The sequence below is a fragment of the Sphaerodactylus townsendi genome, linkage group LG05 (genome assembly GCF_021028975.2).
Source record: "Sphaerodactylus townsendi isolate TG3544 linkage group LG05, MPM_Stown_v2.3, whole genome shotgun sequence".
In the NCBI taxonomy this organism is placed as follows: Eukaryota; Metazoa; Chordata; class Lepidosauria; order Squamata; family Sphaerodactylidae; genus Sphaerodactylus; species Sphaerodactylus townsendi.
Window position 1 is genome coordinate 64,950,848 of NC_059429.1, and position 24,983 is coordinate 64,975,830.

General features: G+C 42.5%; 1 protein-coding gene across 1 annotated transcript in view; it reads left to right on the plus strand.

Moving 5' to 3' along the window:
- Positions 1-878: 878 nt before the first annotated feature.
- USP24 (ubiquitin specific peptidase 24) overlaps positions 879-24,983 on the plus strand; it is a 115,234-nt gene continuing 91,129 nt past the window's right edge. Inside the window, exons 1-2 of the mRNA XM_048495840.1 lie at positions 879-1,477; positions 22,961-23,126. Of these exons, the coding sequence (XP_048351797.1) occupies positions 1,151-1,477; positions 22,961-23,126 (493 nt within the window). The 5' untranslated portion in view covers positions 879-1,150. The remainder of the gene's footprint in view (positions 1,478-22,960; positions 23,127-24,983) is intronic.

The following is a 24,983-nucleotide window of genomic DNA, read 5'->3' on the forward strand; positions in this document are numbered from 1 at the left end:
CATTTTCCAGACAACTGTCCCCCTGTGGTGCCCTCTCTTGTGAATGCCAATATGACAACATTGCGCTCATGGGATTTTTACAAAATAGGTCCAGTCCACCAGAATGGCTTACCTGAGTGAGTGCAGAGAGTGGCTTCATTCATTACATTAAGGACTCTAATAATTTCAAAGGGCATTTGGTGGTGGGGAAGAAAAGGAGTTTGGATTTACACTCACCTATTCTCAACTGTAAGGAGTCTCAAAGTGACTTCTGATCCCCTTTCCTTCCTCTCCCCACAACAGACACCTTGTGAAGTAGGTGGGGCTGAAGAAGTTTTGAAAGAACTGTGACTAACCCAAGGCATTCCAGCAGACTTCCATGTGGAGCAGAGGAAAACAAATCTAGTTCACCAGATAACAGTCCAGGGCTCTTAACCACTACAGCACACTGACTGTATTATGACACGCTGTTATGACCAATGTGGCTGTTTTCAGTCTGTGCACTTTAATCTTGTTGATGGACTTGCAACTCCGTTGTTTTACTTTGTTACCTGACTTTGAGTCTAAGAGATCAGGTGGATATGAATATTGTTAACAAATAAGTACTATAAAATACCGAAGCCTATTAGCAGCTTGCTACTCTTTAGTACTATTATTATTCTATTTATGGAATTTACTACGTTCTTGGCTATAAAAGTCTAACGGTTATAAGTAGCCCTGTTCGTTCACAGAAAATTTTCAAAAGCCGTCACGCAGATACATACAAAAAAGCACCAAACTGAATATTATAGTTCGAATACGACACGCGTAACGGGTATTTCTGCTTAGGCTGTCTGTAGAATTCCACTGCCCGCCGTCTTCAGGGTTGCCATGACAACGTCCCCCCTCCCTTTAGCTTCCCCTCGTTCCATTCATGTTTGGGCTACGGCCTTGCATCGCCTCCCCTGGCACGTGACCACGGCGGTTCTCCTCGCACTAGTATCTGGGCTTCAGAGTGCGCCGCTTCCGGGTGGGTGTGGGGCTTGGCCGTGTGTCGTCCTGCCCTGAGGTGGTGATAGCAGCAGCAGCGGCGAAGAAGGAGGCTCCCGGCAACATGGCGGCGTGCAGGGCTGGCAGCGAACACAGCCCCGCTAGCGAGAGCAGCATTTGATCCGGAGCTGAGAGGGCCGCCATGGAGAGCGAGGAAGAGCAGCACACGACGACGCTGCTGTGCATGGGCTTCTCGGACCCGGCCGCCATCCGCAGGGCCCTCCGCCTGGCCAAGAACGACATCAACGAGGCGGTGGCTTTGCTCACCAACGAGCGGCCCGGCCTGCACTATGAGCCCATGGAGAGCGGGGGCGGAGGAGGCGGCCAGGGAGGAGGCAGCAGCGGACCGGGAGGGCACCAGCAAAGCGGCGGAACCCGCAGCGGAGGGGATGGCGACGGCACCGGGGGTGGCGGCGGCGGCGGCGGCTTCGACCCGCCTCCTGCTTATCATGAGGTGGTGGAGAACGAGGTAACGGTCGCTGGAGGGGGAAGGGAAGCGGACGAATGAGCGGGCGCGTGTCTGTGCGCCCGTGTCTGATATTGTGGCTCTTCAGCCACGAGCGTCCCGTCATCCCGCCCTCGGAACGAGCTGTCTCGCCTGTCAGTGAGAGGTGCGATTTGTTCTCTCGCCCCGACATTTATTCTCTCACATTTCCCGTGGCTCTGAAAAATTGGAAACTCCCGCCTCATGACCGAAAGAAATCCTTGGTAATTGCCCAAAACTCCCGCCTTCGGTCTTAAAGAGCACTCCCTTCAGAGCAGCAAGAATGGAGGTCTTCCATTCTCTCTTTTGCACACGCACTACAGCCTTGCCTCCAGATTTCTTTTCGGGCAGGGGTCTCCTAAACCTCCTAGGCTGAATAAGGCCTTTGGCACATTCGGTACCCTTGCCCCTTTCCCTGCCTGGAGTTCCCCAATGCGGGGCATGAATCATGAATCTTGTTGATTTTATCAGAGTTGACTGATAATCCCATGTGTGTGTCCTGGTTTGACACTGCAAGGTGAATGCAACTTCAAGCCAGGAAAGGACTGGCTGATGCCTTCACTGTTGTGATGAGAGGTTATAAGCCAGATGTTCTTTTTGTCACTCAGGTGCATGCCTTAATCATTTGTAACTGCACAATGCTGATACTAAACTCCGGTTTTCATATAGCATGGGGGCTCTTATTAACTATGGGCAGAAAGGAATAATTTTATTAAAGTTTTAGGTATAGGTGTTAACTCTTGGTGAGATTTGGGAAGGCCTCAACTATAACAAGTGTAACAAAATTAGAGATGTATAGTGACTGCTATTGCAATTTTTCTGTGTACTTTTCTTGATTACATCTGAATTTCACACACATATTTCACCCTCAATTTGGTGCATTTGATGACCCCTTTCACCTGCTGGTTATATTTTATGCTTAATATAAATTTTGCATCTGCAAATTGTGTCTCTCACAAATTTTAGTATATGTTATAATAATGAGGTTCTTGGATTACAAGAGGAGCATAAGAATTTATGAACTAAATTTAATCTTTGTTTTGAGCAGGTGTCTTTTTGAAACCAGGGTTAACATAATGGTCTCCATTGCAGTTCTGTATTAGAAACCATATTTGTTTTTGCCAGTGTGGCCAGAAGAATTACTAGCGCCTCTTAATCACTACACCTAAAGCTCAGGTGCATATGGGATTCTTTTGTGCTCAGATTCTGTTAGTTCATCTTCGTCTGTTCGTGGTTCCCACATAGACTTTCTGAACTTACATGCAAAGCTTTCTCCTTCAAGTACATGTTTTCTTGTGTGATTTCAGTGGGCTTAGAGTGGAGAATATGGGGGTCGCCTAAGTCAGGTGTGACTTGACAACAACAAAAAAAGAGTGGAGGAAGTCTAAATAAGATTGCTCTGTAAATGCAATATTTTCAAATCACTGTTACATCAGAAAAATGTTTTCTGCTTTTCTAGTCAAGGTTCTTTTCAAGATTCTAGTTAGGGTGTCAGTTACACTCATGAACATTGAGCCATTCTTAGCGCTTGGATGCAAGTTAATAAAAGTTTGAAAACATTTTTTATTTGAGACAGAAATTATATCTTTAAACAACAAAATATCTGCAGACCCTTTGACCCTTCTTACTTGAACAATAAAGAAATAAATAATTAGTACCATCTTTCATATTAAGAAACCTGTAGGAAGTTGTTCTTAGGCCTTGCCTGAAATGTAAGGTGATATTTGTTTACTGTGTTGCTCCACAGAACATATGGGTGCAGACTACTAACTAGTGTGTTACTGTTTTTAAGGAACTTTCTATAATGCCTCGTAATTGTTGTATCAATTGCTTTCTTAGTACTGAACAGTATGTGCTAAATAAAAGTGGAGAAACAAGGAAGGTGGAGTGGGCTCCACCAAAAAGGGAGAGGGTTTGTTGTTATTGTTTCCTTAATTAAGTGAAGTAGGGAAAGTTGTTGCTTTTAAAACTGGTACTGTTTTCACTATTGCCTCATGACAAGTTTCCACATGATCCATATCTGATCTACATCATCTGTTAGGTAAATAAAATTAATTGATGCAGAAACTTCATTGATAAATAAAATTAATTGATGCAGAAAATTATAGATGAAGATCTTAGGGTATAAGATGTATTTTAATATAAAGCTATTTGTTGTCCAGATTTTGTGAATAAACTAGGTTTCTAAAGGTAGGCTGCTGGCTATGGGGCAGGGGAACTTGCATAAAGGTTACCCAGCAAAAAATTTTTGGCATCTTTGACAGGCTATCGAATAAAAGTTAATTTTAAAAGTGCAGGTCTGTGTGAAGCAAAGCATTGTTTACATTCACTGTGAGGCATAAAGGCCTAAGAATAGGAGAAGCCACCTGATTGGCTGTGGCATCCTGCACTCTGATTGGCCTAATGGTTAGATGATGCAGTAGGGGTGGTGATTAACAGAACATTTGATAAGGCTATTGAACTATGATGCCTGAACTGAGTTTTAAAGCATAACATCTCTATGGTGAGTAGTGGCAGTGTGTAGAAATCAGGCTTACTCTACTAGTGACAGTCCGGTGAGCTGTGTGTGTGAAAGTAATGCACAGACTGAGAGAACTGGAGGATGGTTTATTGAGAAAGCAAGCTGAAGGGTCATATAACCCAGTGAGGAATATCTTCTAACTTACCACTCGCTGACCCAGCCTGTGAGATCTTTCCCGCTGTTTTCCTTCAGAGACTCATGTGCTTCAGAGGTCCTGTTTCTTCCTTCAGTTCTCTTACCCCTTCCTCCTTTTGTAGAACTGCTCTCACCAAGAGTTTTATGCCTCTTTAGAAGCTGGGGCAACAACAAGCATGCAGACATCACTGTGTGATGCTGAGTGAGGGGGAGGGGAGTGAAAGGACTCTGACAGGGTCATGACCCCTGTGCCAAGGCAGCTGACTCTAATGGTGGCATTTCCAGGGGAGGAGCTGACTTTAGTAGCTTCCTGAGCCCTTTCAGCCTGGGAATTCTCTCTTTTGTTGGCATGGACTTACGCATAGGGACTTCTCACAGCCTTCAGGGGAGGTTCCTTCTTTTCTTGCTGGGTATGATGCAGGCAGTGAAGCTGTGCCATGCTTGTCCATCACATATCTACCTTCCCACTCAAGATTGGGCTGCCCATGTTAACAAACCTGATGTATAATCATTTGAGATCTCACCTGTATGCTTCATACTATTTTCATATGGTATTTAGAGTTCTGTTGAGAATATTATACTTGCAAATCCTTATGTTTATCTTTCTAGTAATACTGTGAGTTAAGTTACACGATACAATGATTTTATCCAAGACTAACACATGAATGAACTTAATTGGATTGGACAGAGGCGGTTTGGCGCTGCTGGTGTTGTTAGATCTCACCGCAGCATTTGATATGGTATATCATGACCTTTTGGTCCGCCGCCTCACTGAGATCGGGGTACGTGAGTCAGCCCTGTGTTAGCTGACCTTGTTTCTCCGTGACCGGGGTCTGCAGGTGGCATTGGAAGAAGAGAACTCCAGGTGCCATCCCATAGTTTGTGGGGTGCCACAGGAGATGATCCTCACCCCATGCTTTTTAACATCTACATGCATGCCCTGGGTAGCCTGGTCCGGAGTTTCAGGCTGCGATGTCACCAGTATGCAGATGAGACCCAGCTCATGTTCACAATGAAAGACCCAGCTCATGTTCACAAAGAAAACTCCAGCGTTGTCTGGAGACTGTATCTGGTTGGTTGAGAGCGAGTTGGCTAAAGCTAAATCCAGCAAAGAGGGAGGTTCTTTGGTTGGGTCGGGGAGAGAGGCCAGTGGACTTTTGTTTGCCTACACTGAACGGCGAGGCCTTATATCTGGCCACGTCCATCAAGACATTGGGAGTGACCTTGGACCCAGTGTTCTCACTGGAGGCCCAGGTTGCTCGGACTACCCAGGTGGCTTTTTACCATCTGCAGCAGGCACTGCAAGTGACCCCGTACATCTCATGTTCTGACCTGGTCACAGTGATCCATGCAACAGTCACCTCCAGATTGGATTATTGTAACTCGCTCTATGCTGGTCTGCCTTTGTCTGTGATCTGGAAACATAAACTTGTCCAACATGCAGCAGACAGACTCCTCACTGGAGTGTCCAGACAGGACCGGATCACACCAGTCCTGTTACTATCTTCACTGGCTGCCGACCGAGTTCCGAATCATGTTCAAAGTGCTGTGAGTGGTCTCAAACCTGCATATCTGAAGGACTGCCTCTCCCCATATTGCCCCACTATGTCCCTCCAATCCTCGGAGGAAAACCAGCTGGAGATCCCTGGCCCAAAAGGTCCATGAGGGCCAGGGCTTTTATGGCCATGGCCCCTACCTGGTGGAATAAGCTTCCTAGGGAGTTCAGGGCCCTGCAGGATTTACAAGGGTTCTGCAGGGCCTGCAAGACAGAGCTATTCCGCCAGACTTTTCCATGTGGCCCGTCGGGTTGACTGTTGTACTTGAGTCTCATATTACATCTGGTCTCCCATGGGTATGGAAAGGGGGTGATTTAGCCATCTGTTGCTGCTATTGTTGTTTTTACTATACTGTACTAGTACTATGATGATATTGTTGTTTACTGTATTAGTGTTATGATTTTTTTATCATTTTGTTCATCATCCTGAGCCCTTTGGGGAAGGGAGGAATATAAATTAAAATATAAATAAATAAATAAATCAGTTTGAACTTGCATTTATTACATCCAGACCAGTGTTCCTTCCACTGCACCACATTATCTTTACCTGAATAACAGATGTTTGATACTAGATTTGTGTGTGAGAGAGAGAGTTGTACAAGAGTAGGCAGGCTTATTTCTATGAACACAGTTTGTGTCAACTTCTTGCAGCTGTCAGTTTAAGTGAAAGAACGGCAGTTCTTTTATTAGTCCAGTATTCTGACAAGATCCTGTCAGAGAAACGCACAGCTTGAGATTTAAATTCTACTAAGATGTAACTTTTAACAATGTTTGACTGCAATCCAGTTTTATGGGTTTTTTATTCTTAATTTTTGTAATGGCCTTTGACCCCATGCAATAAAATTGAACTTGAACACATGAAGTAGTACATGGCGATTGGCACTAAATCATAAAATCATAGAGTTGGAAGAGATCACAGGGGTCTTCAGGTCCAACCCCCTGCCATGCAGGAACACATGATCAAAGTACTCCTGACATATGTTCATCCAGCCTCTGTTTAAAAACCTCCAAAGAAGGAGACTCCACCACTCTTCGAGACAGTGAATTCCACTGTCGAACAGCCCTGACAGTCAGAAAGTTCTTCCTAATGTTTAGGTGGTATCTCTTTTCCTGCACCTTGAATCCATTACTCCGTGTCCTAGTCTCTGAGGCAGCAAAAAACAAGTTTGCTCCCTCACCAACATGACATCCCTTCAAATATTTAAACATAGCTATCATGCTCCCACTAAACCTTTGCTTTTTCAGACTAAATATCCCTAGCTCCCTAAGTCTCTCTTTGAAGGGCATGGATTACAGACCTTTTACCTGTGGACACGTTCCAGATTGTCAATATCCTTCTTAAATTGCCGTGCCCAGAACTGAACTCAATATTTCAGGTGAGGTCTAACCAATGCAGAATAGAGAGGTACAATTACTTCCCTCGATCTGTTGGCTTTCTTGGCTGCCATATCACACTGCTGACTCGTGTTCAGTTTGTGGTCCACTAAGACTCCCAGATCCCTTTCACATATAGTGTTGTCAAGCCAGGTGTCACCCATCCTATATCTGTGCATTTCATTTTTTTTTACCTAAGTGTAGAATCTTACATTTATCTCTGTTGAAATTCATTTTGTTAGTTTTGGCCCAGCTCTCTAAACTGTCCAGATCATTTTGAATCCTGCCCCTGTCTTCTAGGGTATTAACTACCCCTCCAAATTTGGTATCATCTGCAGATACAATTTTTAAATAGACCATTCTGCACTCTACATAATTTCCTTTTCACTCGAATTTAGAAATAATATTTGACATACCAGTCATTTTAGCTTTCTGTTTCAGATATATAAGTTCCAGCTGAGACCCAAGGCTGTGTGCAGGAAATATGAGACTTGGACAGTCTGGCATAGTGCTGTCAACTTGGGCAGTAAGCCTGCTGGTGTTGGGTATTTCCAAATTCACTCAAGTTATAATTCTTACAGTACACGTTATAATGCTTCCACTACAAATGCTTACAGTATTTGTCTAGAAAGATAATCTAGGGATCAGTGGTCATGTCCAGTTAAGGAAGAAGTTTAGAGCAATATTTCATATTCTCAAACAATCAAGTGGCAATATAATAGCTGTCTTCACAATATCAATTCCATTATCAAATCTATGGAAGGTAGATCTAGTTACATTTAAAGGCAACAGACATCTTGCCCAATAACTCCATTTAAAAACTAATCTGGAAATGTAGCTGCTATTTCAGGTGTTGCTATTGCCTCCATAAATTTAACTTCCTTACATTTCCCCTTATTTCCCTCCTGTTAAATATTTATTTCTTTTTAGTAGTATGTTGTTATGACTTTTGTATGTTCAGATATGCAATAATATAAAGTGCCATGTAAATCCAACTCAACCTTTGGAATTCATTCTTCTGTTTAGTGGGAAATATAAGGGAAGAAATTAAGCAGCTTCTTGCAAATCACCTTATTCAGTGGTACCCTAGGCTATGAACAAACCTGTTTTTGTTTATTGGCAAAAAAAAATGATTTTTGACATAGACTCCAAAAATAGGGTTTGTGTACTACACATTTTCTTCACCCACAGATCAGCTGCTGCAGTAGGAAAGAGAACACTGATGATCTGTGTCCTTTCTCTTCCGTTCTTATCTCAGTTCACTGGAGATAGTTCAGCAATAATATAGCAACTTCAGAAATGCTTTTGCAAGGAACACTTCAGAGTTCTTCCTACCAAAAATGTGTATCTTTTGTTTGGATTCATAAATATGCAATTACTGCAAGAAACATTGCTGAGGCAGATTGTATCCTTTATGCTCTGAAATTCTTAATTGCTTTTTCATGGTTAATCCTTGCATAGTAATTAATTATTAATGTGCAATTAGTATTAATTAATTATTAATATTATTTTAGAGAACAGAGAACTCTTAACGTTCCTTACCTTATTCATCTTTAAAACATTCCTGTGAGACAGGCAGCAACTATCCTTTCTGGAAACGGAAGAGCTTTAGATGTTTGATCCAGGTCTCTAAATATCACTGGCCCAATAAATAGTTGCAACATCATTATCATTTACATCAAAGTCTAGTACATACAATGCAACACATTGGTACTGAATTGTGCTTTTGGCTTTGCTGTCTCTGGCAAGCCTCATTATTAACCTTCAGTAATAGTTTGATTTATTACTAGACAATACTGTCAGTTTTTAGTTGACACATCTTTAGTGCTAACTTCTGAAATATAAAAATCATTATTTGGAATTGTAGTATGGAATAAATGTGTAATAAACACACGTGGCAATCTGTTGGATTTATCAATCTAATATTTGTGCAGACTTCTAAATGTTCTTTATATGGGGTTCATTCATTAGTTTGGCACATTCTGTCTTCTGAAGTCTCAAATTTTAACGATAGAATCTAAAGTATAAAATTGAATACATGGGTTTGGTTCACACACTTCTAGCAGTATTCTGTATATCATGGTGCAGCAGCATGTGTGCTTCTTGCATCTCAAAAAGGAGATGTGTGGATTGTTATGTAAACATGTTGTAGTCTGAGTACTTATGCTGAAGTATTCTTAACATATAGCAACCCGAAGTTACTAAAATCATTATTTGCCCAAGAAGACTGAGGTATAAATTGAATAAAATAAAAGTATATTAAATAAATTATGCTTTAGTCAATGTGAAATGGATCTGTGCAAGAAAATCAGGCTGTACAAAAAGATTACCATTGAGAAGAGAATTGACATTTCCTCCAAGCTGTGCATAAATAATCCCAATAAACTTTGTATGTTGGGGCTGAATGGAGAAATCATTGTTTCATCCTAGTATTGATCTCATTGTTTAATAATGTAAAACGTTTCTTCTGTTTATATCATGGGAAACACCATCAACATACCTTTGTTCTACTAATTACAGTCTACACAGGATTAATCAATAGCGATGCAAAGCAGAGCAAATAAATTTGCTTCTGTTGCAGTGTTCATCTTTATAATTGTCTCAAAGACACACACGTATATGTGCCATATATGCATGTAATGAACTGAAAGAAGCAATTTTGAGTGGATGGAGAGTTCTTAATACTTTTCCTGTAGACTGGAGTTCCTAACTTTGTTGAGCCTACAGATGCGTTTGTAATTCTGACACAAACTGGTAGGAACGGCCACAAAACAGCCACAAGGCTTAGCTTCAGTCACGCAGTGAAGATCCTTGTGATATGGATACAGCTTCTGCCAAAGCAACATTTACAAAACGATGGACAGCCCATGAGAAACTGTTCTGTGCAAAAACACCATTTGGCCCCACCCGCTTTCTAAGAATACTGAGTGTGTACCAAGAAAGTTGTCAGCAATTGGGACCTGCACTATAGGTCCTTTTTCTGCTACCTAATGGTCACTCCAAGGCTTTTCTTTCCAAATACATGTTTATTCTTTCCAGTGTATATATGAAACCATATTGGGCAGGGGAACAATTTTACACACACCAGTGTGTAAATTTAGAATATATATATATATTTAAAAAAACCTAGCAGGGCAAAGAATTAAATGTCCTTTAATCCCCTGCCTTTTTGCATCCATTTGAAATTCCTTTTCCTGGGTGAAGTTCCCAGAGTGCATTAATAACACAGATGGGGTAGAGAGCAAGAGAAAGGCTGTTCAAATTACAAACAAATGCATTCAACTTCCCATGGGCTGTGTTAAAGAGTAAGAAAAGTGAGTGACACTGGCCAATCCTTTAACATAATCGCCTAAGGAACGGAATGTCGCGACAATGAATTTCCCACCAAATGGTGGCAGAACTCATTTTCAGCTGTGGAAATGAGTCCTGCCCAACGATTAGCAGGAAGTGCATCCATGCTCTCATTCCAGTACGCCCATTCCATGCTCCCCCTGCTTCGAAGGGCAAGCCAGGTCAAGCAGGGAAGTGGTGCCAAGCTGCACTCCTGCCAGGCCTGTGCCTTAGTGCCCACTGTTCCACTGGGCCCATCACCAACCTCCCCGTTTTCCCTGCCCTCCTACCACTCCCCAAAACCAAGCTGGGCTGACAGGGCAGCAGCACTTTGGTGCCTGTTGCTAAAACAGGCCCACCACCACCCTCCTGGTTCCCATCTGCCCTCTCACCACCACCCCCAAACCAAGGCGAGGATGGCAGGCCAGTGGCACCTTAGTGCCCACTGTTCCAACCAGCCCTGTCACCACCTTTCTGGTTCTCCCTGTTTTCCCTCAAAAACCATACCAGGCCGGTGGGGCTATGGTGTCTTGCTGCCCGTGGCCCCACCAGACCCACCACAAGCCTCATGGTTCCCCCCCCCACCCCATACAACCCCATTCCCCCCTCCCACCAGCCTTCTGCACTTATTGGAGTCCTGGGACCACAGGATCATCTACAGGTATTTAGAAAGTGGGCCAGCAATGGGTGTGTGGGTGTGGGTAAAGCAGCAGCAAAGCAGCAGTACAGCCCATTGTGGGAGGAAATGCTTACTCGCCCCCATCTTTTTGAGAGCCCATTGCATTTCCCCTGCAAAGGCCTTTACTACTAGTATGTAATGTTTGAGAGTGGGAGAGTATAGTAGTAATTTTGATGCTGCTAGTCCTCTCTTGCATGAAGGTAAAGGAATCATGCACTTTATTGCTATAGAACCTTGTGGGTGGCTACACCTTGTCTTACAGAAAGAAAGAACCTCAAATGAGAATGAATATGCCACCTCTTTCTTTCAGACCTTCTTTGTTGTATACCCCCTCCTCCCATATTGCAGTGCTTGGAGTCTGAAGATGGGAGGGAGAATAAAAAAAACTTTCCCCCTGTTCCTCGCTGGTCCAGCAGGGGCCTTCCTCCCCCCACTGACCCCTTGGGGCCTCAAAATCACCCTTTTGACCAGGGGAAGCACTCATCTCCAGAATTTTGGCAGGAGCTAGCAGCCCGGAGTCTCAGCAGAATGTGGGGAGCCTGACAATCAGTTGCAGGAGCAAAGAAGTGACCAGCCAAGCTCTGTCACCACCAATGGAAGCACTTGGGGCTCCTCAGGAGCAGGAGGTGGCTGGAGGGCCTGAGCCACCAGCTGAGGATTGCCAGCGATCCCCACAGGGAGGGGGGGAGAGAAATGGCCCCATGCGGCAGCTGTGTCTGCCAAAGGGTGTACCCTGGCTCTCTCTGCTTCCGCTGGCCTTGGCTGCCCCTGTTTTCGCCTGACCACTGGAACCTCGAGGCAAAAGGAGGCTGCCTTCTCCTGCTGTGGTCGGGCTGGGTGCCCTGTTATCACCCGAGCTCTGGAGTCACATTGCTCTTCACTGCCCTGCATGCAGCTGCAGTGAGTTTCCTTTCCCATCACCTCAAATGGGATGCTGGAGCAGCGGTGGGGGGGGGGGGGGTTGGGGGGCAACTTTCTCCACCAGGCCTTGAAGAAGCCTCCTCATTCTCCCCACCTGCCCTCCCTCCCCCCCACCCCCAAAGACAAAGCTTGTAGGGTGGTGAGAACCACAAAGGATTGCAAAGAGCTCCAAGTGGACCTTTATAAATTAGGTGAGTGGGCTCAGAAATGGCAAATGCAGTTCAGTGTAGCAAAATGTAAAGTGATATACATAAGGGCGAAAAATCCAAACTTCACATACATGCTACAGGAGTCAGTGCTATCAGTCACAGACCAGGAAAGGGATTTGGGCGTCTTAGTTGATAGTTCCATGGGAATGTCAACTCAATGAATGGCAGCTGTGAAAAAGGCAAACTTTATGCTGGGGATAATTAGGAAAGGAATTGATAATAAAACTGCAAAGATTGTCATGCCCTTATATAAAGCAGTGGTGCGACCACACTTGGCGTACTGTGTCCAGTTCCGGTTGCCACATCTCAAAAAGGATATTGAAGAGATAGAAAAAGTACCGAGAAGGGCAATGAGGATGATTGAGGGATTGGAGCACCTTCCTTATGAGGAGAGGCTGCAGCGTTTGGGACTCTTTGATTTGGAGAGGAGACGTCTGAGGGGGGATATGATTGAAGTCTATAAAATTATGCATGGGTTAGAAAATGTTGACAGAGAAATTTTTCTCTCTCACAATACTAAAACCAGGGGGCATGCATTGAAAATGCTGGGGGGAAGAATTAGGAAACATTTCTTCACACAACGCGTGATTGGTGTTTGGAATATGCTGCCACAGGAGGTAGTGATGGCCACTAACCTGGATAGGTTTAAAAAGGGCTTGGACAGATTTATGGAGGAGAAATCAATTTATGGCTACCAATCTTGATCCTCCTTGATCTGAGATTGCAAAAGCCTTAGCAGACCAGGTGCTCGGGAGCAGCAGCAGGCCATTGCTTTCACACAGAGGCGTTCCTCCCATTGGGCAAAGTGGGCAGTTGCCCAGGGGCTCCCCTTGTGGGGGGCGCAAAAACTGCAGGTTCATTTGTGAGATTTTTTGTATTTTCAGTGTTTTTCCGTTTTTGGCCTGCAAAGGGTGCGTTTCTTAGGCTAGCAGCACCAAAATTTCAGGGATGTTTCGGGAGACTCTCCTGATGCTATCACCCAGGTTTGGTGTGGTTTGGTCCAGGGAGTCCAAAGTTATGGACTCCCAAAGGGGGTGCCCCACCACCCATTGTTTCCAATGGGAGCTAACAGAAGATGGGGGTTGCACTTTTGAGGGTCCATAACTTTGGACCTCCTGAATCAAACTTCACCAAACCTGGGTGGTATCATTAGGAGAGTCTCCTGGAGATACCCTGAAAGTTTGGTTCTGCTAGCTTAACAATTGCACCCCTGACAGCAGGCACCCCCCAAATTTTTCTTTTAAATCCCCCCCTTTGGCATAGATTTAAAGGGACAATGTGAGGTCCCCAGTTTAAACATTGAAAGTGGTGCTGTTTCAGGGTGGGGGAGAGTCCACCCCAAAATAGCATCACTTTCAATGTTGTTTAAACTGGGAACCCCAAATTCTCCCTTTAAGGTGGATTTAAAAGGAGAATCTGGGCTCCTTGGTTTAAACACCATTGAAAATGATGCTGTTTGGGAGTGTATTCCAGCATCACTTGTTTAAACTAGGGAGCCCAGATTCTCCTTTTAAATCCACCTTAATGGGAGAATCTGGGGTTCCCAGTTTAAATAACATTGAAAGTGATGCTGTTTCCCCCAATTGGGGGGGACTGGATGCAACACCATAAAATGTTTTCATAGCAATAATAAAACATTTTGAAAGCATTTTGAAAATGTTTTTTAAAAAATTATTTCTGCTGAGTGGCATGGCCCATTGCTGTGTTCAGATTTGTGAGTTGGGGCATGTTCTATAATGTGATGGTGACATTGAAACGATCTGGTGTAAAAAATCATTGCTTGGTCACAGTGGGGGAGGGCAGCTGCCCATGGGGGGCACCAAACTCCAGTTTGCCTAGATACGCCACTTGGCGTAGCTACAAGGGGACGGGGTGCACGTTGCACCGGGCACGCGCCTGGGGGGGCATCAAACTCAGGTTTTGCCCAGGGCTCCAGTTTGCCTAGTTCGCCACTGCTTTCACATCCTGCATGAGAGCTCCCAAAGGTATCTGGTGGGCCACTGCGAGTAGCAGAGTGCTGGACTAGATGGACTCTGGTCTGATCCAGCAGGCTCTTTCTTATGTTCTTAAAGCTAGGCCCTCCCAAGACCCCTTCAACACTCTTTTCACCCTGAACACCAAGGGACTTCTATACCCCCTACTGCAGAAGCACTTCTTCCTTACAACACAGGACCACTTTTCTTTCTTTCTGTGAGACAAGGTAAAGTACCCCTTAGCCTAAAGAGAGCTAAATCCTAAGTCTCCTTGATGCAAATAGTGTGACTTGTTCTGTGCTGGAGTGCTAGGACCTTTTTATGCCCCAGTGTTTAATGATTTGATGCAGAAATATCCCATTCTCAGGTTTCCTTGTGATCTGGGCACATAATGTGTACTAAATTTCAGGGCTCTACATCATTTGTAAGAGCCTACCAGTCTTGATACCAGCCAATCAGTGAATGCAGCTGGAGTCCCTGATATAGTCCCTGGTATGTAACCTAAAGTTTATGTGCCTATTGCTACTTACTCCTGACCTTTATGCTTAGTTTTCCCCCTTAGATTATGACTTACAGTTTGGTCCAATTTATTTCTTTATACCTTAACTCTCCACCAGAAGGTTTTCCAGATAGCTTACAGATAATGGACAAAAAGCCTGTTCCTCTTGAGGAAGGATCCACACTGATCAAAGTAGTTGGGTGCAGTCTATAATCAGTAAAACAATAATGTTATTTTAAAACACTCTAATTAAGAGAATGATTAATATGTTCTGAATTCAGCTGTTGAAACAAATAGCACTTAAATCCAAAGTAAAATATCTTGGCAAGTTTCTATTGGTCTTTAATTTTTAAAAAATGCAAAAAATGGCCATTGGAGTGATGTATCTGACAGGTGAAGTTTCTGTGGAAATTGTACAATATGGCTTCCTTTGGGAACTTTAGTATAAAACAGTTTTTTGCAGTAAAATATTTGGGGATGAGCTGTAATTAGGATCCCCATTCTATGTATTCTGATAGTAATACTAACAATTAGTATTCTAATTGCTTCCTAACTTCCATCATCTATATTTATTGCCATAAAAGAAGAGATCTTTCTGAAACTTAACCATTTGTCTTTCACCTGAGCTTTTGAACGATATGGCATTTAACTTTTTTTCACTGCCGAAAACTCTTAAATCGCACTGAAGAAAAGAATTAATAATACTTCCACCCTTTGGTACAGTGTCATATTGATTTCCAGTTTTTATGGATTTCCAAATCCAGCAAGAAATAGTTTGCTGCTTACTGAAGCAAATAACAATTGTAAATAACAATTAACAGTTGATGGTATCGAAATGTTTAGCGTTGAAGGAGGTGGGAGGCAGTTTGTACATGGAACAAATGTCTCAGCTGGGCAGGAAGTGTCTTTCAGATAACATTCAGCAGAGGCGGCTTCTGGTCATCTTCCCAGTCAGAAGTGCTATTCAATTAGAGTTGTTTAATACGGAAGTGAAATACTCAGGGAAAATGGGGCTAAACAGAAATTGCCAGCAAATCATTTGGAATGCCTTTCGATTAAGAACAGTAGCCTCTTGTGAGAAAAGACTTGGGAGGATCTAACCTTTTGTAGCTTTTATTTGTACGGTTTAGACATTCATCCCCCCCAGCCACCCCCACCCCTCAAGTCCTGAATTTTTGGTACGAATAAGTTCAATTGAAGCTTGTACTTTACTGTTTCATCATGGATTACTTGCTTTTTTTTATCAGTATCCAAAGTTGACTGGATGAATGTTCAAATTTTGAAATGTCCAAAGATAGAAATGCTTCAGGGAATATAAGAAGTTGTAATTTAAACTGTATCCACACTTAATTTTGTAACAATGTATAAATCTGTCAGGTCAGGTACTTGTGAGTGTCAGGACATTAATTCTGTGGATGAAGAGTACAGATATTTTAGTGGACTCAGTTTTGTGGCAGTATCTTTACAGAAACTATTGCCTGGTAGAAATAAACCATGACATTTCTTCCATTTAAATCATGGGAAAACATTATCAATAATCATTTGACATGGATAGTCTAGGCAAGCCACCTCTAAACATCTCTTGCCTTGAAAACTCTACCGGGTTGCCACAAGTCAGCTGCAGCTTGATGGCAAAGCAAAGGTATTGAGTTGATACTGTAGGATTTAGTTGACACTGAAAAGTGGTATCTTTGTGATTGTACAGTTCTACGATAAAATATTGATATATCTCATATAGTTAGAGAAATATAGCCTGTTGCTTCTCCAACAAAATCATGTGATTCAACGTATTGTGTATAATGGTGTATGACATCGTATTCATGAACTGTGCACACCCAATAATATTTATAGCAGGAACAAGCACATATGTCAGGACAGCCAATCCTAGAACATGCAGGTGTACTGTGTTATGCATTCTGTGATTATATCGTACCAATCCAGGAAGAAAACATGGAAACAAACCAAGCCAAGAAAATAATGAAAGTGTTTGTAGGAAGAATCATAGAATCATACAGTTGGAAGAGACCCCAAGGGCCATCAAGTCCAGCCCCCTGCAATGCAGGAACACATAATCAAAGCACTCCTGACAGATGGCCATCCAGCCTCTCTTTAAAAACCTCCAAAGAAGGAGACTCCACCACACTCCGAGGTAGTGCGTTCCTTACTGTCAGGAAGTTTATCCTGATGTTTAGGTGGAATCTCTTTTCCATCACCTGGAATGCATTACTCCTGGTCCTACTGGAGCAGCAGCAGAAAACAAGTTTGCTCCCTCATCAACATGACATCCCTTCAAATACCTAAACATGGCTATCATGTCACCTCTTAGCCTTCTCTTCATCAAATTAAACATACCCAGCTCCCTAAGTCTCTCCTCGTAGGGCATGGATTCCAGACCTTTTACCATTTTGGTCACCCTCCTCTGGACCTGTTCCAGCTTGTCAATATCCTTCTTGAATTGCAGTGCCCAGAACTGTACCCAATATTCCAGATGAGGTCTAACCAGTGCAGAATAGAGAGGTACAATTACATCCCTCGATCTAGACTCTAAACTCCTATTGATACAGCCCAGAATTACACTAGTTTTCTTGGCCACCACATAACACTTCTGACTTTTGTGTTTGTGGCCTACTGAGACTCCCAGATCCCTTTTGCATGTAGTGTTGTCAAGCCAGGTGTCACCCATCCTATATCTGTGTATTTGAGGTGAGGGTGGGGAGGAAAGACGCTTTTTGCAAATTATCAATAGCTTGGTCAGATCAGAAAAGGAAATGTTTTCACTCAGCTCCACAAGGTATTCTTTCTTCAATAGACTTTCTGCTGCTTGCATTTATTAATGCATGTGATGATGGAGGGCCCATTTTTCCTTATCCACTCTCTATTATTGAATATGTTCACAAGCTTACTTGTACAAAAGTAAGGCATCATTTTTAAATTCCATAAATATACAAATTATACAATTGTATATATTTGACTAAGTTACAGATAATTACTTTTATGTTAGAGCAGCAAAATGAATTTAGACTTGATAAGTATTCTGTATATTTCAGTTGTGCCTCTCCCACAAATAAGAGTCCTAAGAAACAGCAGTGTGGTTTACTTTCCGTTAAATAATTGCCATAAAATTGATCAGAAACTATATTCATCATCAGTCTTCTGTGCATCCCCCCATCAGAACTGTTCAGATGCAGGCCAGCAACAGTGAAGTTTTGAGCTTCTTGCATCAGAGAGTGCTCTTACAGCCATTGAGCTCATGGAACCCCCCCCCCCCCAAAATTCCTTCTTCAGCACTATGGGGAGAGGTCTTACTGAGCTTCATTTTTTCAAATGTACTGTTTATTGTTGAGAAAATTGCTTTATTCTAATCCTCTCCACTCCTTAGCTGAGGCAGTGGGTAGTAGGGGGCAAATATGGCTCAGCAGAGTTTATTTAAGATGTGTACACAGTATGGGCTACGATGGCCTGGATGGATGACCATTCTCTCTGTCTACTATGTTTGGAAGAAGGTCATAATGTTGCAGCATGCAAGACCTGCCAGCAATTTATTTTGATAGGACTTCGAAGTAGAAAGCCATGTTATGGGAGAAGACCTTGTCAGCTGTCAATGCCCCCTCAAAGAGTTCAGAGGCAAAGTGTCAGTGAGGTTGCTGTCAGTGAGATCTGCAGAGTCAGTTCCATTAGGTTCGAAGTTGGATCCAGAGAAAACTCAGACCTGACCTAGGTCACCTTCGGCTCTGTGTAGTGGTTTGGACAGATATGCCAGAGATCAAACATAGGGAGAAGTTGGCCAACCAAGTTCAGATTCCCAGATGAGAAGCCTGAGGAAATGCTTTCGTTGCCTTGAACACTATCAGTGTTCTCTCTTTGCCAGTGATCGCTATTGGAAGGTGAAGTGGAACCGAGGATGGAACCAAAGATGGAACCATCCAGGTTCGGAGAAAGGAAGACTCCATTTGTCTCAATGTTGTCTGCATTGCTGCAAAACTTGCTTCAATTTCTGATGTCATCAGCTTTTCAACAACAATTGAGTCAAAGGCCTAAGTCAGTACCAAGCATGGAGGAACAGAACCTCTTTTTTCAGGGAGATTGTCTACTTATTGTGAGTCCTGGCAGGAAATCACTCAAAATGCTTGGGTTCTGCAAATTGTTAGAGTAGGTTATAAGTTAGAATTTAAATTGTTGCCATCTGCATTAGCCCTGCTGTTGATAATTATTTACCTCAGCTAGCTGAAGAAGTTCAGACCCTTTTGGTTAAGGGAACTCTGGATGCGGCTCCTTTCCAGATGATCCCAAAGGGTGTTTTTTTCCAGATTCTTTCTGGTTGAAAAAAAGGATGGGGTAACCATCCAATTTTAGATTTGCATGGGTTAAACAAATATTTATTTGTATCAAAATTTCATATGGTTTGACTACCTTGCAATTTGTTGTAATTATTAAGGTGTTCTTTGTGGTGTGGTGTGATTGATTTCATGTTGAGTATTCATCCACACAGATCAGGCAAGGTTTTAAATATGATGGAAAGTAAATCAATGTATAGTGTTACCATTTGGTTTAGCTGCTACTCCACAAATGTTTACTAAATGTTTGACTCCTGTTACAGCTTATTAAAGACTGCAAGGCTGCACAGTGTATCCACATTTGAATGACTGGTCATTAGTGGCCTCTTCAGAGGAGCAGCTGCACAGTGATATTTGTCCTGTAGTGGAGCTGTGTGATCAGTTGAGATTGTTTATTAATTGGAAGAAGTCCAAACTGGACTCAGCTCAGGTGCAGTTTATTGGGGAAGAACTGAATGCTGTTCTGCACAAGGCATTTTTGCCAAAAGAGAGGGCAGATAGGATCATTTTGATGGTACAAAAATTTATGGGGCACTGTTATCAGGAAGACAGGGCTATTCAGTGTCTTTTGGGCTTTTGGGCTTTGGCCATGGCGGTTTGCCCATTCATCAGACTTTTTATGACACACTATATCTTTGGTTCCTTAATGTCTTTAAATTTAACATTCACTGAGCTTTTAAGAAGCTGACTACACCCAGATGATTTGTAGTTCACTGATTAAATGGTCTGCTACTAAATATTTATTCATGGGGAGAACAGGCTTCCAGGGAGAACAGGCTTCAAGATGTTAACATTAGAGGCTGCTGTGTGGGAATGGGCTATATGCAATGGGGTACATCTACAGGCCATCCATATTGCAAGAACACGAACCCCAGAGCAGATCAGTTAAGCAGAGTGTTGTCAGTGAATCATAAGTGGGAACTCAGGGAGCTCTTTGTGAAAAGACTCTTTCAGAAATGGGGAAGTCCACAGGTGGACCTGTTTGCCACTAGGCAAAATGCCAAAGCACTTCAGTTTTGTTCGATGGCAGAGATAGATCTAAAATCATTAGATCCAGGATCAATAGCTTTCCAAATGCAATGGACAGGCAAGCTGTATTATGCATTCCGACTTCTTCAATTAATAGGGAGAAGGGTGGCAAAAGCTGAGGAGGAGAATATGGATTTGTTTTTGATACCACCATTTTGACTCAGAAAAAATATGGGTTCCAAAACTGGCTCAAACGTCCAGTTAGGAGTACAAGAAACTTTTGTCGATATGGACAAGGTTCTGGTGACCTAGGGTGCACCTCAACTAAGGTTATTGACCTTAATTGCTAGCTTTTCATATTGCATTGTTGGGCACTCTCATAGATGTAGTTCTGTAATGACAGTTTTGTTTCTAGTATTATCTTGAAATGATCAAATTCTATTATTTCATATTCCATCTGCTTCTTCCTTCTGGATGTTTTTTCTAGATAATTGTTTGCTGTCTCTGTGTTTATAATGTGCAGTCACAAAAATGGGAAGCATTATTTTATAAATGTTAAGTTTTTATTACCGTGATGGTTGTTATTAGATCAGGAAATGACGCAATAATTGAAATTGGTATGCTAGTACTGGGAAATGGAACCCATGACTGCTAAGTCACAGAATTTTGACTCCTCCTACACACTGATGAAAAAATAAACTGTCCGGTGACTAGTCGTGTACAGTGAGTCATGGTTTCAGTGTTTTTATAGTAGGTATGTGCCTGTGGGGGTTTTATTGTTAAATATGTAGCTGATACCAGTTTGCATCCTATTGGCACTTTTTGAAAAGGCTAAATCTTAAACTGGGACAGTGGGCAACTTTTAACCATCCATCTTGTATAAAACAGGGAGACATTTTTAACACTTCCCCCCTCCCTATAGCACATAACTTGGATAGCAGAAGGAGGAAGATTAAAGAAAAAGCATGGGGAATTGATCCTCAAGTTTATTTCTGACTTTTTCCGACTTATGAAATGACTCCATGGGATTGATTGCATCATCATACTTCAATATAAGTGGGAGGAGTGAGCCGTGTGGAGAGTTATGGGATAACATTCTATTTTCTTCCCCAACTGCTTATGCCATCTCTGTAAAGTACCACTTCTGCCTGGTAGATCTGTGCCTATAATTGAAATTCCTTTGCTTGTAATTTAACAGTCAACAGTTTCTCAGTGACGTAGGTATATATATATTTTATGGGGTGGATTCGGGGGCAAGGCTTATAGGGCGGGGCCATGCCCCCTCACCCCTGGGGGCGGGGCCATGCCTCTCCAAGCCACGCCCCACGTATGCTTATAAAAACAGCTCTCCAAGGCTGGGGATGGCAGTCTCTTCTGCCCTGCCCCCCCCCCACAGCCAGTAGTCAGCAGTCCCTTCTGCCCTCCCCTCTGGGGAAGCCAGAAGAGACTGCTGTCCCAGCCTTTTATAAGCACTGAGGCTGGGGGTGGGGCTTGGGGAGGCATGGCCCCACCCCAGGGGCCATGCCCCCACCCATTGAACCCCGCCCCCTGGTCTCAGTGCTTAAAAAACAGCTGTCCGAGGCCGGGGACAGCAGTCTCCTGTGGTCTCCCTGGAGGGGAGAGCAGAAAGGACTGTCAGCCAGGTGGGGTGGGGGGCCAGGGTGGAAGCAGGGGGCAGAGCTCCGTCTCCAGGTAGAGAGGGCTCAAGCAAGCCAGACATGTAATGGAAAGGTTGAACCCGTGAACCCCCCCTTACCTACGTCCTTGGTTTCATTAGATAATAACTTTATATAAATATAACAGCAGAGAAGTTTTCAAAGTACATTAGGTTCTATTGCAACAATTTCCAGAGCCTGATCGCAGCAGCCACTGGTGTCCTGTTCAGTGGAAGGTATCATATAAAATGTTAAGACTTTCCAGTGGGATCACTGAGGCCAGGACTTCTTTCTGACACGGTGGGCTTGTGGTTGTAGATGTGATTATTGCAAAGACAGTATTATGAAAATAAATATTTCAATTCTATGCTTTTACCAACTGCGCCAAGCAGTAAGTACTTCTGTCATATAGATTAATAGAACTCATAGGTTCAAGGATAATCATGTTAAATAATATAGTTAAGCTGGATATTTTCTATATCTCAGTCTATATGCATATATGATACTCTTATGCGTAGTGTAGCGGAAATACTCATTTAGCAGATGAACAGTATACACAGTATACACAGGAGTATCATTATTTAATGCTATAGACTAATATAAAAAATCTTCATTTTTCATGTTTTGACTAAAATGTCTGTAAAATATTTTGTTCATTTCAAAGAAAAAAATTAATACTTTTTTCAGTATTGCCTAGATTTTTCAATTTTTTAAGGGAAAAATTTAAAACGTTTGTGGGGAGGAATAGAAAAATATTTCTTTCCACATTCTTCTGGCTCTTTTCGGGATTTCACATCTGTTTGCCTTACTTTTTCCTTCTGATAAAAGGACAGTTAGCCTGTTGGATCCTGGGGGAATCTGACTTATCAAGCAGAGCAGTGGGCATCTTATTTCCTTTGACTTTCTTCAAGGCTGTTTTACATACCTGTATCTGCTGTTGGGGATTAGCGACACTAATCTGGATTATCATGCTATTCTGTATCCATTGTTAGATTTATGGGGTACATTAATAGTTGTTCAACCCACCACCATTTGTCACATTTTCCAATTCAGCAACATAAAAAAACAGAATGGGAGGGAATGTGTCAGTGCTAGGCATTTTCCCGGTATCCTCTCATTTTTTTGCTCAGTGGAAATGTGAAGAAAGCGCAAAAACTGTAGGTTACAAGTTTTGGTTTGAAAACTGGAATACTGACTGTATATTAGCTATTTTCCCGAAAAATAGCTGCTTTTCAGGCATGAATATGCCTCTGATAGTTGTTAACTAGACTGCTAAAGGTAACTTTTTCATATGTAACTTCTTTTTTTTAACAGAAAAGTGATGAGAATGGGAATTGCTCAGGAGACAGTATTGAATTTCCCACAACAAACCTTTATGAGTTGGAAAGCAGAGTATTAACAGATCATTGGTCCATCCCATATAAGAGGGAAGAGTCCCTTGGCAAGTGTCTAATCGCATCTACCTATCTAGCAAGGCTGGGTAAGTTAACTCTTTTAAAGTAAACAGAAACATATGGAAAATGTTTATTTCTTGCTTTATAATTTTTGATATTCACTTTCATATATTGAAGGGAAATGAACAGTAATTGCTTTGGCTAGTACAAAGTTGGCTTCTTGTTTCTGTCATAAATGCTTCAAGCAGGTTTTTAATGAAATTGTTATTTTTTAGTAAACATCAACTTGAAAGTCTTGTTTTCAGCACTGTTTTTTCTGTTCTGTCTATTCTTCTGTTTTCTTTTAGTGACCTATAAAAAGTTCATTTTAAGTCAGTGGATAGTTCTGTTTAGGATTTGTGAAAAGTGACATAGATTTAGCCCTTAGGAAAAATATTACATGAGCTGGCTGGCCTGAGAAAGCAGCACTATGGAAGAAACAGTCTGTTTTTCAATTTTGATACGTCTGTGTTCAGGAAGCCTGCTAGAGACTATTTAGAAGTGTAGCCATTTTATTGCAGCAAAAACTAGAGTAACTTAGGCAAGGCTTGCAGTTGTGTTTCTTTGAAATGGAAATAATGGCACTTGCATTAGGTGGATAAAGTTTTGTTTGTAAGTTTTCATGGACAGTTTGCAACCTTGCAACTGTATGCTTGAGACTTCTAAATGCTCATGTATGTAGATAATTGTTTTTATTTGGGAGGAAAAGGTTAAGAGTTAGCACTGGGGAGGCGGGTGAATGGGGATTGTATGCAGAATGGTTGACTCTGATACAGGATGGGCAAGGAAAGTTGAGGGAAGGGTTAGATGGGAGAAAGCAGAGTAGAAGCTAATGTGGCAGGGAGCAGCAGCCTGTTCTCCAGCTGTCTGTTATGTTGTTAAAAGATAAATGGATTATGCTTTTATACAGACAAGGATGATGGGGATCATGTACATGGAAATCAGTTTGCCCTGAGGTCTTTCTGTACTTGAGTACATATATTAAACATATAGTGATAGGCTGTAATTCCTGGAGAGCAAAGGAAAGGCATTCCACATATTCTCAACATGTTTGATTTACTACATTGCTTGTTGTGTATTCTGGAACAGCCCTAATGGGCTTGAGCACAAATTGCTCAGGTAGTAAGTAATCTTACAGGTCGATACAGTCTTTCAGGTAGTATTGTGAGGGGGGGCATTCCCTATAGAGGGCTTGTCATGTGAGAAAAGTGAGTTTAACTTATTGCACTGCTGGCTGGAATGCCAGTGAGATGAAAACATCATGGCTGAACTTCTGTATTGTTGTGCGTGCACTCTGTTCCAACCGTAGAGAGTAGAGAGTACTTGCAGTGGGGTGTGCACTCTGTTCCAACCGTAGACAGTAGAGAGTACTTGCAGTGGGGTGTGGTTTGCACTTAAGTCTAGTGCAGTGGTTCTCAACCTGGGGGTTGGGACCCCTTTGGGGTTGAACAATCCTTTCACAGGGGTCGCCTAAGACTCTTTGCATCAATGTTCTCCATCTGTAAAATGGATAAATGTTAGGGTTGGGGGTCACCACAACATGAGGAACTGTATTAAAGGGTCACGACATTAGGAAGGTTGAGAACCACTGGTCTAGTGCGTGTGAGATACGTGTGCTTTGGAATGTGTGGACTCTCGAGTTTTTGCTGGGATACACTGCAGTTGCAACTTGCAAGTGATTGAGGGTGCAAAACTCTGGACATAGAGGCCCTTTATTATATTACAGCAAATACAAATTTATTGCTAATCAGCCAGTCCTTAAATGTTGCTGTTGCAACTATATCCTGAAATGTGATATACATTTAGAAAGTGGTGTAGCTCAGGTGGAAAAATTTGAGAAGTGCTGCATTATAAGAACAGTTTCGTTGCTGAAGTGAGACGCAAGGGTTTGGTGTTCAACCACT